The sequence below is a fragment of the Thermobia domestica genome, chromosome 13 (genome assembly GCF_964235325.1).
Source record: "Thermobia domestica chromosome 13, izTheDome1.hap1.1, whole genome shotgun sequence".
NCBI classification, from domain to species: Eukaryota; Metazoa; Arthropoda; class Insecta; order Zygentoma; family Lepismatidae; genus Thermobia; species Thermobia domestica.
In genome coordinates this window covers 111,697,141-111,712,586 of record NC_137466.1, presented here as the reverse complement: position 1 = coordinate 111,712,586, position 15,446 = coordinate 111,697,141, and the positions used below count along the sequence as shown (strand labels likewise).

The 15,446-nt window shown below is 35.9% G+C and overlaps 1 protein-coding gene across 4 annotated transcripts in view; it reads right to left on the bottom strand.

Moving 5' to 3' along the window:
• Nucleotides 1-15,446, bottom strand: part of ced-6 (PTB domain-containing adapter protein ced-6) — a 305,642-nt gene that overhangs the window by 70,318 nt on the left and 219,878 nt on the right. For all 4 annotated transcript variants that reach the window (XM_081736268.1, XM_081736266.1, XM_081736267.1 and 1 more), the window contains one exon: nt 5,176-5,240. In XM_081736268.1, coding sequence (XP_081592394.1) covers nt 5,176-5,240 — 65 coding nt within the window. The remainder of the gene's footprint in view (nt 1-5,175; nt 5,241-15,446) is intronic.

Below are 15,446 nucleotides of genomic sequence, written 5' to 3'. Positions count from 1 at the left end.
AAAATATCTAGGGGGACATTGATATGCTCTGTGATACTAACAGAGTAACATTGCTGCGAACGCAACACATTTTTTTTTTCAAATAGCACTTACGTCAGGTTATGTAATATTTCAAATCTACATGTTAAACGAAAACTTACAATATCAGATTTTTTATTCAATGTTGCAAACTAAGGACGTCACAGTGTCGCAAATATCCAAATCTCTGTCGCCTCTATAGCAGTAACAACGCAAGTGAGATGGATGAGGCAATGTACATTCAAAGTACATTAGTGTCTGACACTATGGTTACGATATGAAAAAAGTTGAACGAATAGAACAAGATATAATGGACTGAATAATCAGATTTTTTTTCAAAAGCCTTTACTCCCCAAACCTGCTTAGATAAATCTCATCCAGTCACATGGATGACTTTCAATAAATGTGAAAATTATAATGCAGTTTACAGCAATGTCATATCTCCAAGTGTTCCGGAGATATGGTAAATACCGTTAAAGTTTGCAACACTGCTTAAAATTATATAATTCCAGTAACTTCTTTGAAAGAACTGTTGATGTGATGTCACAGAAGCAATGTAAGTCAAAAATTGTTTTAAAAAGTTCTTACAAATACGCAATTTTAAGCAATATATTAAATTTAACCATTTTTCTTATCTCTGGAATAGTTTGAAGTATCAAATTGGTGTAAACTGCATTATGGTATTTATGTCAATTGGAAACCATCTACGTAATTGGATATGAATCTTATCTAAACAGTTTTTCGAGATAAATTACTTTGAAGAAAGTGCAATTTTCAGTTCCTTGCAACTGAGTTTATTTGTTCGAAATGTCATATGATGACTATTTGACACTAAGATATTTTTTTATGTGCGTTATCCCATCCGTGTCGCTGCGTAATTACCATTGTAGAATCTTCCAAAATTAGATTGTTTTTCGGGATTTGTGATTGTAGCGCCTGTAACACTGTAAAATAAATGTGAAATTTTAAGTTTCCGTTTAACAGGTAGATTTGAAATATGTAATAACGTGAGGTGGTGCTATTTACAAAATACAATTTCATGTTGGATTTGCAATACTGTTAATCTGATGGTATTGAAAAGAGTATGCCAAATAGTGTCCTTGTTGATATTTGGATGGTAAGAAATTTCAAGAGCTTTGTATCCATTAGTTTAAAAGTTACACAGGCGTATCATGATATATGGTCCACCTGTATATATAAAATTTATTAGGAATAGATTTATCTTCCTAGCATCTTTCAAATCTTGATTAGAAGAATTCAAGAGTTCTTGACTGACTTCAAATGTACAAGTACTTTGTATGTCTATGGCAAAGATAAATATTTGTTCGCAACAATAACGTCCTCTAACAACTCCGGCACAACAATGAAAGACGAGATAATTACTGATTGGTGTTAATTTTGATCGTAGCACTTACGATTCACATATGCATCTTTCGCCTGAGAAAGAACTATGCAAAAAGCAACTTTTACTGAAGGAGGACAACATGGATTACGTTGGTTCTCTCCCCGAGCTTGTCATATGCTGCTAGAAAGTGCGAGACAACAAAAAATTCAACAAACCGGTCTATGGACCTTGAACCATACAACCTGGAATCTCATGCAGTGATGAAATCAACGATCGTCGGTTACTTTCCTCGTATACCATGCCTTTCTTTCCTCTAGACGTGAAAAAGTGCACCTATCAGATCATTTTTCATTATTAACTTACCCGCAAAGATAAATTCACAGAAAAATGAAAAAGAAAAAAATCTAGGAAGTTTCATAAACGTGTCTGTAAACTTCAGAAAGTCTGTAGTTCTAATATGCAAAAGAACTATGTCTCGTAATTCAAATAGCAAGTAATCATAGTTCATTTCAAGCAAAAATTTTGTATGAAGCTCATGCAGGATAGACAGAGACTCACTTTAATATCTGACCACTCCATAGTACCGTCATGTGCGTCTAAGAACACATTAATATAAATACATAGGAATTAGAAAGCGATGACATGAAACAACTATCATGTCTCGTGTACTCATAATTCGTAAAAGCTGTAAAATGCAAGTGGCTTGCAATGCAGTGCAATACTTCCAATGGAGCGAAATAATAATTCAAAGTTTGACTAGTGCCAACGGGTCATCTTGCGACACGAAAAGGGTGATTACCAATGGGCATTTTGCACGTCTTTTCAACATGCCACAAAGTACAGTTGGCGACATCGTGCGACGCCCCAAGAACGAGAGCAGGATAGAATACGTGAAACGTAGAGATCAGTCTAGGAAGAAAATGAAAGACCTGTGATTGTGCGAAAAGTAAAGAAAGGCCAAAGAATTAAATGCACTGAAGATTGCAGCTGAATTGTAAGAGTGTAAAGGACGTACACCCTGAGACTCTGTAAATACTAAGAAACTAAGGGTATCTTAAGCTTAAAAAGGTGAACAGGTGGAAGGTGCTTGTTTCTTGAGATTATATATATATATATATATATATATATATATATATATATATATATATATATATATATATATATATATATATATATATATATATATATATATATATATAAACTAACTGCAAAAGGAACCAGAATGGTGGAAATGAGTTATTTTTACTGAGGAGAGCAAATTCAATCTTTTCAAGTCAGATTGTATGGTTGTTGTGTGGTGCAAGCCAAATAACTAACAGTAAGGAAGATTAATTTACACGCAACAATGAAACATGAAGGATGTAACAAAGGTCTGGGGAATGCATGATGCAGGCGGCGTGGGCAAATAAGTTTATAAATGATAGAATGACGAAAGAACAATACTAGAGCATTGTAAAGGACACTTTACACAGAAGTGTCGACAAACTTTGAATCAGCAGGGCTTCCAAATTTTATCAAGCGAAGACCTTAAGCATAAGGCGTATGTTGTTCGTGAGTACCTTCTGTACAACTGCCCCAAAGTTATCGAAACCCCACCACAAAGTCTGAATCTCAATTCCATCGAGAATTTGTAGGATTAACTTTACTGTACAGTCTGTAGAGCAAGGGCGCCCATGTTATGGTTTCCAGGGGGGCAAGTATAAGCGACGTTTCAAAAATAGTTTCAAATTTTGCTGTATCTAATGTGAAAAGTCTATTGGATTTTCGATATTGTGAAGTACAATTTCCTCTAGGGGAAGGGGGCAAGCCCCCACCTTGCCCCCCGCTGATGGGTGCCCTTGCTGTAGAGTGCTGGTAATAACTGTAGAGAAGGTTGGCAGAGTAATGGGGCCATACTGCACCTGAATATAAAGCAAAAATTACTGGAAACATGCAAAATCGCCTGAAGCAGATAAATAAGCAAGAGAGCACGCAACTAGTTATATAAAAAAAAAAATAATGATAATAATAATAATCTTGCGTCGAGGAAGGCGATAGGAAAGTCAACATTAACAATGTGACTATAAAGTTTATGTTTGAGCAGTGTTCTGATTTGTGTTATTTTTTAATGGTTTAGTTTTTTTTGTAAATATTTGAAGAAAATATAGCCTAGCGATTTCACATCGCATAAACATTATCACTCAACATTGCCGTAGTTCAAGAAACAAGATTAAATCCCAATACAATGGGGTGGCCGAATATTAAAATGAGCTTTATATATATATATATATATATATATATATATATATATATATATATATATATATATATATATATATAAATTTAATAACATTACCGATTTAAGAATATCGTAGGATTGAAATAAGATAAATGATCGTTCAATCTACCTGCTGAAAGATTAAAGAAAACTTTAGAACTAACTTTGTTATACTGATACGCTAATAAGGGCTACTAATTAAGGAATTAGTACTAGCCAGGTTTCCTAGGGACAACTGGCTGTGAAAACCTTCGTTTAGGACATTTATTACACAATAGATTTGCGTATTAGAACGCTAGTATGAGAGTTAGCTCTTCTTATAGTGTGGAAATGTTATAAATAACGGAGTTCAACAGTTAAATGGAATTAATGAGTTAACTATACGAGTGAGTATGGAGTTATGAAGGGAGCCATTACCATGTTAAGTTCATCATTCATGGAACGCATTTCTTGAAGTAGTAAATAACTAAATTTGGGAAATTACATGATAGTATCGACTGATACTGCACTAACAAGTAAAGCAAATTGTTCTATTATTAGACTTTTTACATGAACAGAATAATTATTGCTTCAGAACAGTGTGTTTAAATCTAAGTTAGGCTTTTGTTACTGCTTGATACAGCGCATTTCAGGTATCGTGTGCTTGTATTTAGGTACAAAAGTATATTGCCTAACACTGGCCTAAATATGGTAGAAGTTGAAGAGGATATAATTTCAAATAAAAGACAACAGTCATGAAAGCTTCAAATCTCAATAAGTGACATGCCTCCGATGGCAAAATATTTAACGTGATGCACACATACAGCTAATAATTTTAAATTAAGATAAATACTGAATAATGACGAGAATTTACGAAACTATCATCTTCAGAAAATTTAAGTTACACTCAAGTATGTCATTTATTTTGTGCTTTTATTTATTTGGTGCAAGCAAGAAGGAATGTTTAAAATCAGTCATTTGATGTAGTTAACGACTTCACTATATTAAAAGTTTACATTCTAATTTGATAAACTATTTGACTGAAGCGAAATATTGTATAAAAACATTTTGTTCAAATTTCAACAATGCATGGGAAAATAAACTAGAAATCCAAATAAAGCTTCTCTTATTCACTGAATACGTTCAGTCACATCACTTAATTCCGAAAGTTTCGTGATCGTCGCCTTATAACTATTATGAATGACATTTCGATGAATGTATTATAGGTTTCTTTCTTTCTTTCTTTCTTTTTTTTTTTTTCAAATAATACAGAAATAAGTAATGAAATTTTCAACCATTACAACGTCAAAAGTAGCGTTAATTGACTGAGAAGAAACAGATTCAGTAACATAATGAATGAAATATATATTTATACAGTAACTTTTTTTTTTTTTTTAATGAAAAAGCTTTTAATAGAAAATGGACAGTTTATTTGCATTATAATTTTCGTAAGAGTCTATGATAAACCTAACTATGCCCACCATGATAATGAACTATCAATTTGCTTACCACATTCCCTGTTGAGCTTACCATTGTTGTACTTTCAAAATGCATACATACAATTAAGAACACTTACCTTGACTAGATATGCAATATGTCCTCTTTGAAGAGCATCCGGTGGATGAATCCAATTTCTATTTCCTGCAAAACAAAATAATACGTTTATATTAGTGTATATGACAAAAATAAATAAACTAGGGATGAGTTACATGTTTGTTTTTCATTAACTCTTGAAATGCTAGAAAGTACTTAAAAAAAAAAAAAAAAAAAACTGCAATGCTGACAAGTCTGGCTTTTAATCTTAACTCAATGATTTATATGGAGAAGTATTCTTTTCTATTAAGTGAACTAAAATTAATGATTTACTGTCACTGATATCTTCTAAAAGCCTATTTAAAGGGTCCTTTCTTTTCTGAAAATTGAGTTTTGTAAGCTGTAACATTTTAACGTATATGAATTTAATATAACAAATTTCTAAATCTACGTAGGTATAATGCACATACATTTTGACATACATGCAAATAAATATTCTGAAATTTCGGATGATGCTGCAAGTAGCTGAGCCACTCTACACCTTTGAGAGAAACGAGATAACGCGATTTGACTCAGGTGGGAATTAAGTACAGGAATAAATTCAATGAAAATTCAACAGCTATCGAATACAACATAAAAGAAACTTGATTTTATATTTTCAGCATCTGGTAACAAATTTCTCGAGTAACAATATTTTTTTTCCTACAGGTCTCGTAAAATTATCTTTTCTCAGTTAACGATTATTTTATATTATTCAAGTTCATGGAAATAAAATGTGGTGCAATATAGTAAACAGAAGTGAGTATCCATTTACGTAGTTTCCTTTTACAAATCCATTAGTGTATAACTTAAAAAAGATTGAATCAGAGATCAGCCATCGCTTCTCTTGATCCGCTAGTTAAAAGTAATAATCGTGAAACAAACCATTGAACAGCAATTTATATAAACATGACATTCATATACGGTCAAATTCAAAATAAAAACGCATGAAAAATTATGACACCAATTACAGCAGATTGACTGAGGTGTAAGATAATGCTATAATAGACATGTTCTGTGCACAAAGCCGCCAAAACGAAGACGAAATATGTAAGTACGGAAGGAAAAACCAAAAGGTAAGAGAGAACCTGAATTTACTCCACTTTGCTATTCATATATTCGTGCATGTGCATTCCAGAGGCTAAAGAGCGACTAAAACTGCTGATACAGAATGGCGTACAAAGAACAGAAGCTACTGAATGGTGCTGTTCAGCTTAGTGCCTACAGACAGTGTGTTTTACAAATTGGGGAAGAGTAAAGAGCTCGTAGACGAAGTTCACAATCGTGAACCTAGAGTTCAAGGAATTATCTTTAGAGGAAATAAGACAATTAATCGAAGGAAGAAAACATCAAGCAAAAATACAATGTAAAGTTTAAATCGGTTCAGGAAGAAATATAACAAAGAATTTGAAGAGAAAAAGTTAAATGAGGACGAGAATCCTTGTGCAACAGGTCAAAGCAAATTCCCGGCTGAGTGATCCAAAAATATTGTAAAGTATTTGGTCTAGGAATTAATTCGTGCGGGTGGACAAGAGATGGCGCAACGAACGGAGCGTCCCACAGTTCCGTGTATCCACACATGTGTTGCAAACCCCTGTCATCGCATATCGTTCGTAGTATAGGGCAGTGAATTAAAGCGTCAACAACACCAGTTTGTAGTTAAGTGAACATGGCGCAATTTGTGCCTGATAAAGTGTTTTTGCGGGGTGTCCTGCTGCATTACTTTAACATGCAGAAAAGTGCGACTGAAAGTCATCGTATTTTGGTGGAAGTGTATGGTGACCATGCTCTAGCTGAGCGAACGTGTCAGAAGTGGTTTGCACGGTTTAGAAGTGGTGATTTCGGCTTGGCAGACCAAGAGCGAGCTGGACAGCCAAAAAAATTTCAAGACGAAGAATTGACAGCATTGCTCGAGCAGGATTCGTGTCAAACGCAGGAACAACTTGCAGCAGCATTAGGCGTTGATCAAACAACAGTCTCCAAACGCTTGAAAGCCATGGGAATGATTCAAAAGATGTCACATTGGGTTCCACATGAATTGAAAGACAGAGACGTTGAAAGACGAAAAACCATTTGCGAATTGCTGCTTCAACGACAGAGCAGAAAGGGGTTTCTGCATCGAATTATTACGGGTGATGAGAAGTGGATCCATTACGAGAACCCTAAACGAAAAAAAGCCTGGGTGAAACCAGGTGAACCAGGTCCATCACAACCAAAACGAGATATTCACTGTGCAAAGGTTATGCTGTGCATATGGTGGGATATGAAAGGTGTGGTGTACTATGAGCTGCTGCAACCGGGTGAAACTATGAATGGAGAACGTTATCGACGACAATTAATGCGTTTGAAGCAAGCTCTGGCCAGAACACGACCAGAATGGGAGAACAGACATGATAAACTTATTGTTCAACATGATAACGCTCGCCCACATGTCGCAAAACCGGTCAAAACCTATTTAGAAAATGTCGGATGGGAAGTTTTACCCCACCCGCCGTATTCACCAGACGTTGCTCCTTCGGACTACTACTTGTTCGATTGCATGAACAACGATTTGATTGGACAGCGGTTTACTTCTTCAGAAGATATCGAAACATGGGTCTCTGACTGGATCGCTTCCAAGGTTGAGGACTTCTTTCGCCACGGAATCCGTACATTGCCTGACAGATGGGCGAAAGTGGTGGCTAGCGATGGATAATATTTTTCTTAAGGTATTTATGTATTGTGTGTTTGTACTACAGCTTCAATGTGTGCGTACCAACCGCACGAATTAATTCCTAGACCAAATAGTATAGGAAAGAAGGTATGTACTGAGACGGTCTGTCGGGTGTTACCCAAAAGTTACGCTGATCGAACACTTCGAAAGAAGCTATATGCGAGTAATATTTTATAATATTACGACCTCAATTCGCGAAAGAACATGTCAATAAGGGACAGCAATTTTGGAATAATATTTTGTGGTCAGATAAGACTAAAATTAATCTCAGCGTGATGAAGTTCACAGGGTGTAGTGAAAACCCAATGCGGACACTCATGTTGTCACTACAAAACCACCGCAACACAGTGGTTTCATTACATTTCGGGAATACATTCTCACAAAAGAGGGTTGTGGTCAAACTGACAAGGAAGGAACATGAAGGTGACATCCGAATCAAACCTAATCCATTCGAAGAAGATATGTTCACGCACAAAAATAAATAAAAAATAAATAAATAAATGCCATGGACAACGGAGTAAGTCTCTGGAGCCCATTAACAAAGAAAATCGTAGACTCGAAGTGAAATAACTATTATATCAATATTGTTCATTGGAAAGTCATGGTTTATAGTTCATTATCTTCAGCATGAAACAAGCTTCCCAGAGGTGCTATGTATTGGGCCCATATCGTACCTGAATAGGGAAAATTGGAGAATGTTGGGAAAATCCCTTCTAGAAATCCCTCCCATCATTTTTGCCCCCCCCCCCCTCTGGAGATTATATTAATTCCACATCACAAGTCAAAACGCACCCACTGGACGTGTTTTAAGTCGTTAAAAACTACTTGTACCGAAAATTCTGCGCTGCTTGGTGCATAATTCTAGGATAGTAATAAACAACGTTAGTTAGAACTTTCTGGGTGTACTTATCTAGAAACTAACAATGGCAAGGGTTGTCGAGACCTGAAAAACTTGAATCGTTCTCCTGAACAGACGCATATTCCGTGATGGTATGCATATTCAGTGATGGTATGCATTTTCCTTCAGCAGTCACACAGGTTGAAGTTTTGAAAATTCTGAAGAAGCCGAAGCTTCACAGTAATGTGCAGACAGACGCTGATGCAGATTGAGAAAAAAAATCCTTGCTGCTCTAAATAGTTTCTGGTGATAAATTAACTGTGTGAATATTATTCTTATGAAGATAATTACAGCCACTGATGCAGAAAGAAGTGGCGTTGTCCTATATCTAGCTTTCTTGGAAGAAAGATCAGGGGCGGCTTTAGGATTGTAATTTTGGGTAGGCCCGCACCCTTGCTTATGGATACATATACACATTTTATTGATTAATGACGGTAGGAAATTAATTTTACAGTACGGTTAGGGTATTTAATAATTATCCACCATTAATATAAATCAAATAAGTCGAAAAATCGAACTAATTGGAACCACAAGTAGTTCGGATTTCGAAAATGACCAAGAAAATACCATTTAGGCTTAAATATACTGTACGGTATGCTCTTTTATCGATAGTGTAGGGTTATCATATTTTATAAATGAAAAACCGGGACACCAATCTCAGACTAAAGGTCAGGTTTCCTACTCATTTGATCAGTCAATTAATTACCCGTCTTTTCCCGGTTACTACTCACAATTTTCCCGTTCATTCTATACGTAGTTAACACAAATGAAGCCCCACTAGGGATGTACGAAGAGTGTGAAAAGGTAATGTAAGGAGAGCTGTCTGGCGTCCCTTATTCCCAATTCCGATTTTTTGTGTTTAAAAGGTCCTGAATATTGCGTCAATTTCGACACATCCTCCCACTTATGCACTGGCGCAAATCCCGGAAATATGAGGGGGACATGTTCCCTCCAATCTTGGAACTGAGGGGAACTGTCCCCCTCAATGCGATTTGGAATGTGTTTTGGGGGAGAAATTTTATGATTTTTGTCCGATCGCTACAAAGGAACGAGAGATGAAATTGATGTGCCCCAGAATAAGCCTCAAATCTGCCCCCTCCTAACGTTGAAGACAACTCAGCTCCTCTGATCCTCCACAACATTGTTTTTCAACTTCATAAATATTTTGGACATTGCAAAAAAAAAAAAAAAAGTCTTACCCCCCCCCCCCCCAATGTTGAAGACAGATTTGCGTCGCTGCACTTATGATTGAAGAGATACCTTTTCTTTGTTGCGTCATCACCTGAGTCAAACTCTACCCAAAAGGAAATACAAATTTAGCATTCAGCAAGAAAAAATACATTTATGATAAATTCATTACGATAAACAAAAACAATTTCTTAAAAGACTTACGCAGGCTTTCTAAAAGTTTGGCAGAAAACAAAATCTAGGATCAAAATTAAGACACACTTTTATGTTTAACTGCTACTTCTTGTGCTAGAGTAAGTTGTTACGGAATTTTAGCCTAAAAATTTTACCAGGTAAAGGAAAAAATATGAATCCAAAATCATTGAATGCGTGCACAGCATTTTTAGAACGATCTATCCACACATGAGAAAACATTATATTAAAGACAACTCAGTTCTCAAGAAACTGTGCCTAAGAACACGGCAGACAGGACGAAATAGATAGTTTAAATGCGGTTAATGTGCAGCGACTGCATGCAAAGTCGCCGTTGTTCATTAACCCTTAAGAGATCCGGGGTTTTGGGGCTATTTTTTTAGACTTTTAGTCAAGCAGCTACTTCATCGTCACTATTTATCCTAGGATCATGGTTCATACCTCATTCTCTTCAGAATGGAGCTGGCTTTCAAATGATTCCACTTGCCTGCTCATAACATATACCAAGAGGGGGAAAAATGATGTCAAAGGGAAAATTTCGGAGGGAAAAATTTTTTCTCGCACTTTGGGCCCCCCTGGAGCGACCCTGTGTGAACGTAGCTATCTTAAAAAAAAATCTGATAAATAGTACTTGCTATACTGAATGTGTGTGCCAAATTTCAAGTTTCTATCTTGAATACCAAGGGCGGGAGAAATTTTATCAGGAATTCCCACCATGCCCCAAATTACCGTAAAACACCATGATCTCAGGTAAAAAATTTCCTGAGACATCCCTAATTACCCTAGGGTCATGTTTCGCCCATCAGTCTCTTCAGAATAGAACTGCCTTTCAGGCGGTACCATTCACTTGTCCCCATCATGTATCTAAGGCGGGAAAATGAGGAAAAACGGGATTTTTTTGGTCTAAATATCCTTTTTTCAACTTTTAGCCCCCCTGGACCCCCCTGTTTTAACGCAAAGATCTGAAAAAAATCTGGTAAATACTACTCAGTGGGCTGAATGTTTATGCACAATTCCAATTTTCCAGGTGCAAAAGCAAGCCCGCCAAAAAAAATATATATATATATATATATATATATACCGACAATGTCCCATATTCCCGTATACAGAGGGAAATTTTTAAACATTCCCTGAGACATCCTTAATTACCCTAGGGTCAAGTTTCGCCCATCATTCTCTTCAGAATAGAACTGCCTTTCAGGCGGTACCATTCACTTGTCTCCATTATGTATCTAAGGCGGGAAAATCCCGTGAAAGAGATTTTTTGGTAAAATTTCCCTTTTTCAAGGTTTAGACCCTCTGTATCCCCCTGTTTTAACGTAGAAATCTGAAAAAAAACTGGTAAATACTACTCGGTGGACTGAATGTTTGTGCACAATTTCAATCTTCTAGGTGCAAAAATAAGCCAGCACAAAAATAGTACCGAAAATGTCCAAAATTCCCCTATACAGAAGTATATTTTGATAAAAATTCCCTGACACTCCCCTAATTACCCTAGGGCCATGTGTCGCACACCATTCTCTTCAGAATAGAACTGCCTTTCAGGCGGTACCATTCACTTGTTTCCAACATGTATCTAAGGCGGGAAAATGAGGAAAAACGGGATTTTTGGGTAAAAATATCCCTTTTTTCAACTTTTTGACCCTCTGGATCCCCTCCTGTTTGAACGCAGAAATCTAAACAAAAAAATCTGGTAAATACTACTCGGTGGACTGCATGTTTGTGCAAAATTTCAATCTTCTACGTGCAAAAATAAGCCCGCCAAAAATACATTACATAACCCCCCCCCCAAAAAAAAAAAGTATTACACGAAAATAAAAAAAATTAGACTTATGACGTCATCACCTCCTATGTCTCGACACAGGAAGGTGTGAAACCATCCGTAATGTCTTCTGCAATGCCTCTGGACTTGAAAAACAAAAAAACCCGGACGAAAAATCTCAAAACAGGAGAGTTATAACGCAATGTACCATGAAACACCCCGTATGGTACAAATTGTATCATGGGATCCCCAAAGGGTTAAAGTTCCAACAATGAAGCAGTTCTGCGCTTCCGATTGAAGTATAAAGTAACTAGTAGTTAAAGCCCGTCACAGGGAAAAATACGTTCCTTTCTATTGAAAGTGATATTCAAGAAATTTAGCTACATAACATATATGTAACCTATAACTCTTGAATATTTTAAAACCCTTGTTTCCCCTCTGGAAGCTAAACAACCCAACGACAAAAGAATGCATGTCATTTCAAACTCCCGGTTGTTTGTTTGGTAAAATTAATTGGATACATAGACCTTCCAAAAACCTTTTGTTTTTAGGTGCATACTAGTTCTTGCAGGTTAAATTCTTTTCTTCAATCTGAAGAAGGAAAACTGGGACAAACAGGCGCCTCGAAAGTCTTTTTCGGAACAGTTAATTCTTTCACTGAAAATCGGAACTGTCCCGGAAAACCGGGACGATGGCAACCCTAATACAGTGGTTATACAGCACATACAGTAATTAAGGTGCCGTACGTAAGGCTACTTACATTTAATATTTCTGAAGAACCTGCTCTTACACTAAATTACACTATTCTTGTAACTCACACTAAAACATGTATACCCTATAGGCCTAAGAGAAAAAAATATGCATGACAAACAATTAGATATGAATGAGCTTTTGTAAAAACACTGACTTCACACAACGCCAAAGGATATTGTTTGTTTATCGCTAGTGCTAAGACAAAATGTAAAAATCTAGGGACCGCTTCGGATTTCTGACGTTTCGGATTATCGACGTCCTACTGTAGTGGGAAGTGTATGTACTCTTAATTGTTTTTAGCGTTTATATATTTTTCAGAATTTTTGGGAGGCCCGTGCCTACCCGGTCTACCCGCTAATACCGCCACTGGGCGAGATAGTGTGCTGTGGAGTTGAGTTGATTTTGAGTTTAACGTTCCGTTCAGCAACAAGGCTATATGACACGTGGAACTACTGATTAACGTGGAATCCCAACTACATAGAGAGAGAGAGAGAGTGCTGTGGAATAGCTTATACTACTGTGAGGGTTGATCCTATGGATAGTGTGTATACTCACCTACGCCCAATCGTCGTTCACAGGCCACGTTAATAATAGGCCCTGTCCTTCATAACCGAGAAACACAAACTTACAAGCAGTGATGGAAAATCATTGTCCACTAAACCAAAGAAAATGAAATCTCCAGAAACATTCCTGAGAGTGGAAAGAGACATAAGAAAATTTGTGACACTACAAAGATAAAAGACAAATGAAACGAAATATTCCAGTTTAACGTCCAATGATTATGCTCTTTAGATCAAAGGAGACGGATGATTAAGGGAAATGAATGAAGAATTTTGTGGAATTAGAATGTAGGAGGAAACTGAAGTACCCTGAGAAACCTCTCAGACACGACGATATTCATCACAAACCACTACAAAGAAAAGGTTGTTTATCAAAACCAAACAAACTGAAAAATTAACGAAGAAAACAAAACGTAACGCCGAGTTGCACGACAGCAAAACCATGAAGCAACAATGTTTCTGGCTTTTAGTGAAGTTGTTTTTAAAGACCTTCTTGCTGAAAATTGGTGGATCCAATGTGTTGTGCGTAAATTATGGACACTATTTTTGTTCGTTCAAAACAAACTGTTGTTTGTAGTGAGTTCTGAGGAAGGATTTTAAAACATTTTATTTATATTAGGAGAATTGTATTAATCAGTAAAATAAATTTTGTGGTGGTGTTACATTTTGTTCATTTATTTTTATTGCAGATATACAAAATTTAAATAAGACAACTGAATAACAATCTTACGCTTCCAAATAAAGCCAAGTTTACAACACGCTTTTAGGGCTGGAATGAAATGACTGGGCCATCAGAATGCATTCTGATCCATATAATGAAAATAAATAAATAAAGATGTACGTGTGGTATTATAGAATAAAGACACTTAATAACTACTCCTGGACTATTACAGAACATATTTTTCGGAAAATTTAACACAATCACATGGAAGGGAGAATTGCCCCCTTACTGCCTCAAATCCACCGCCCTTCTTACGAGAGCCATGAAGTAATAGTTCTGAATATTTGATGAGAATTAAGAGAGAACACGCAACAAGGTGCTACAAAGAGTGAAATTTTGGGGAATGAGGGTTGTGCTTTTAAAGTTTCTTTTGACAGAACAAGGTTCCAAACTCCTCAATAGTATTTAGCATTATCTCATTATTATTATTATTATTATTATTATTATTATTATTATTATTATTATTATTATTATTATTATTATTATTATTATTAATATTAATAATAATAATAATAATATGAAGGCTATTTCTGCAAAATATTTACGTAGAAGTATTATACAATAGATCAATGATGGCTAAACTTGCCATCTTCCGAATATTCCACGCCAACAACAGTTCTCTATGTATTCAAAAAATCAATTTACATATTGCATATATTTTACTGGTGTAATTTCATAGTACTTTTCGATTCTTAAAGGATATTTTCGAATTAGATATTGTAGCCTCTATAAATTACATCTAATTCAGCAACATAGTAGTAGTTTCTGTAATATTTAGTAAAATTTATCTGCACGTTTCGATATACTTAAAACACACTTAAAAAGGTCTTGCCATTTGTCTGTTGCAAGGTACTATCCACGAAAAAACAGTTGATTCGTTGACAGTTGACAACGACCGTTATCCATCGTTCAGAAAGAGCGGATGTCCTGGTAATGGCGATGCACTAGGTTCTCATTGAAGACTCAAGCGAAAACGTGTTGACCTTCTTTCTGCAGCGGGCTGATTGCCCCGTAAAACATGAACAATGGAATCAATAGGTGTGCTCTGCGACATCAATTTTTCTTCGTTCATGCGAGAAGATTTGTACCATTAACCCTATTTAGCTTCATACACCCGCACATTTTTCGTTATTCTAAGGACAGAAAAAGCAGCTTGGTGATTTTTCACTTTTATTCAGTCTTTGCTACATAGGGGTATACTTCTGGACTATACATATGAAGGAAAGTATCATGCTTTTGATAGACTTTAATTAGTAATTTACTCAAAGAGCGATTAATTGGCCAACTGCATCACTGTATCCCAGTGTTAGTAGCACGTCAGCTGTACGTCTATTAGATGTTTTTCATCGTTGCTCGCTATCTAGTAAATTATCTGGAAGTAATCGAAGTCTGGAATTACTAGTAACTAAGAAGTTCATTTATACAACGGTAGAATAATTTTAGTACTAATAATAATGAAAGTTCATTTGGACAGAACTAAACAAAGTC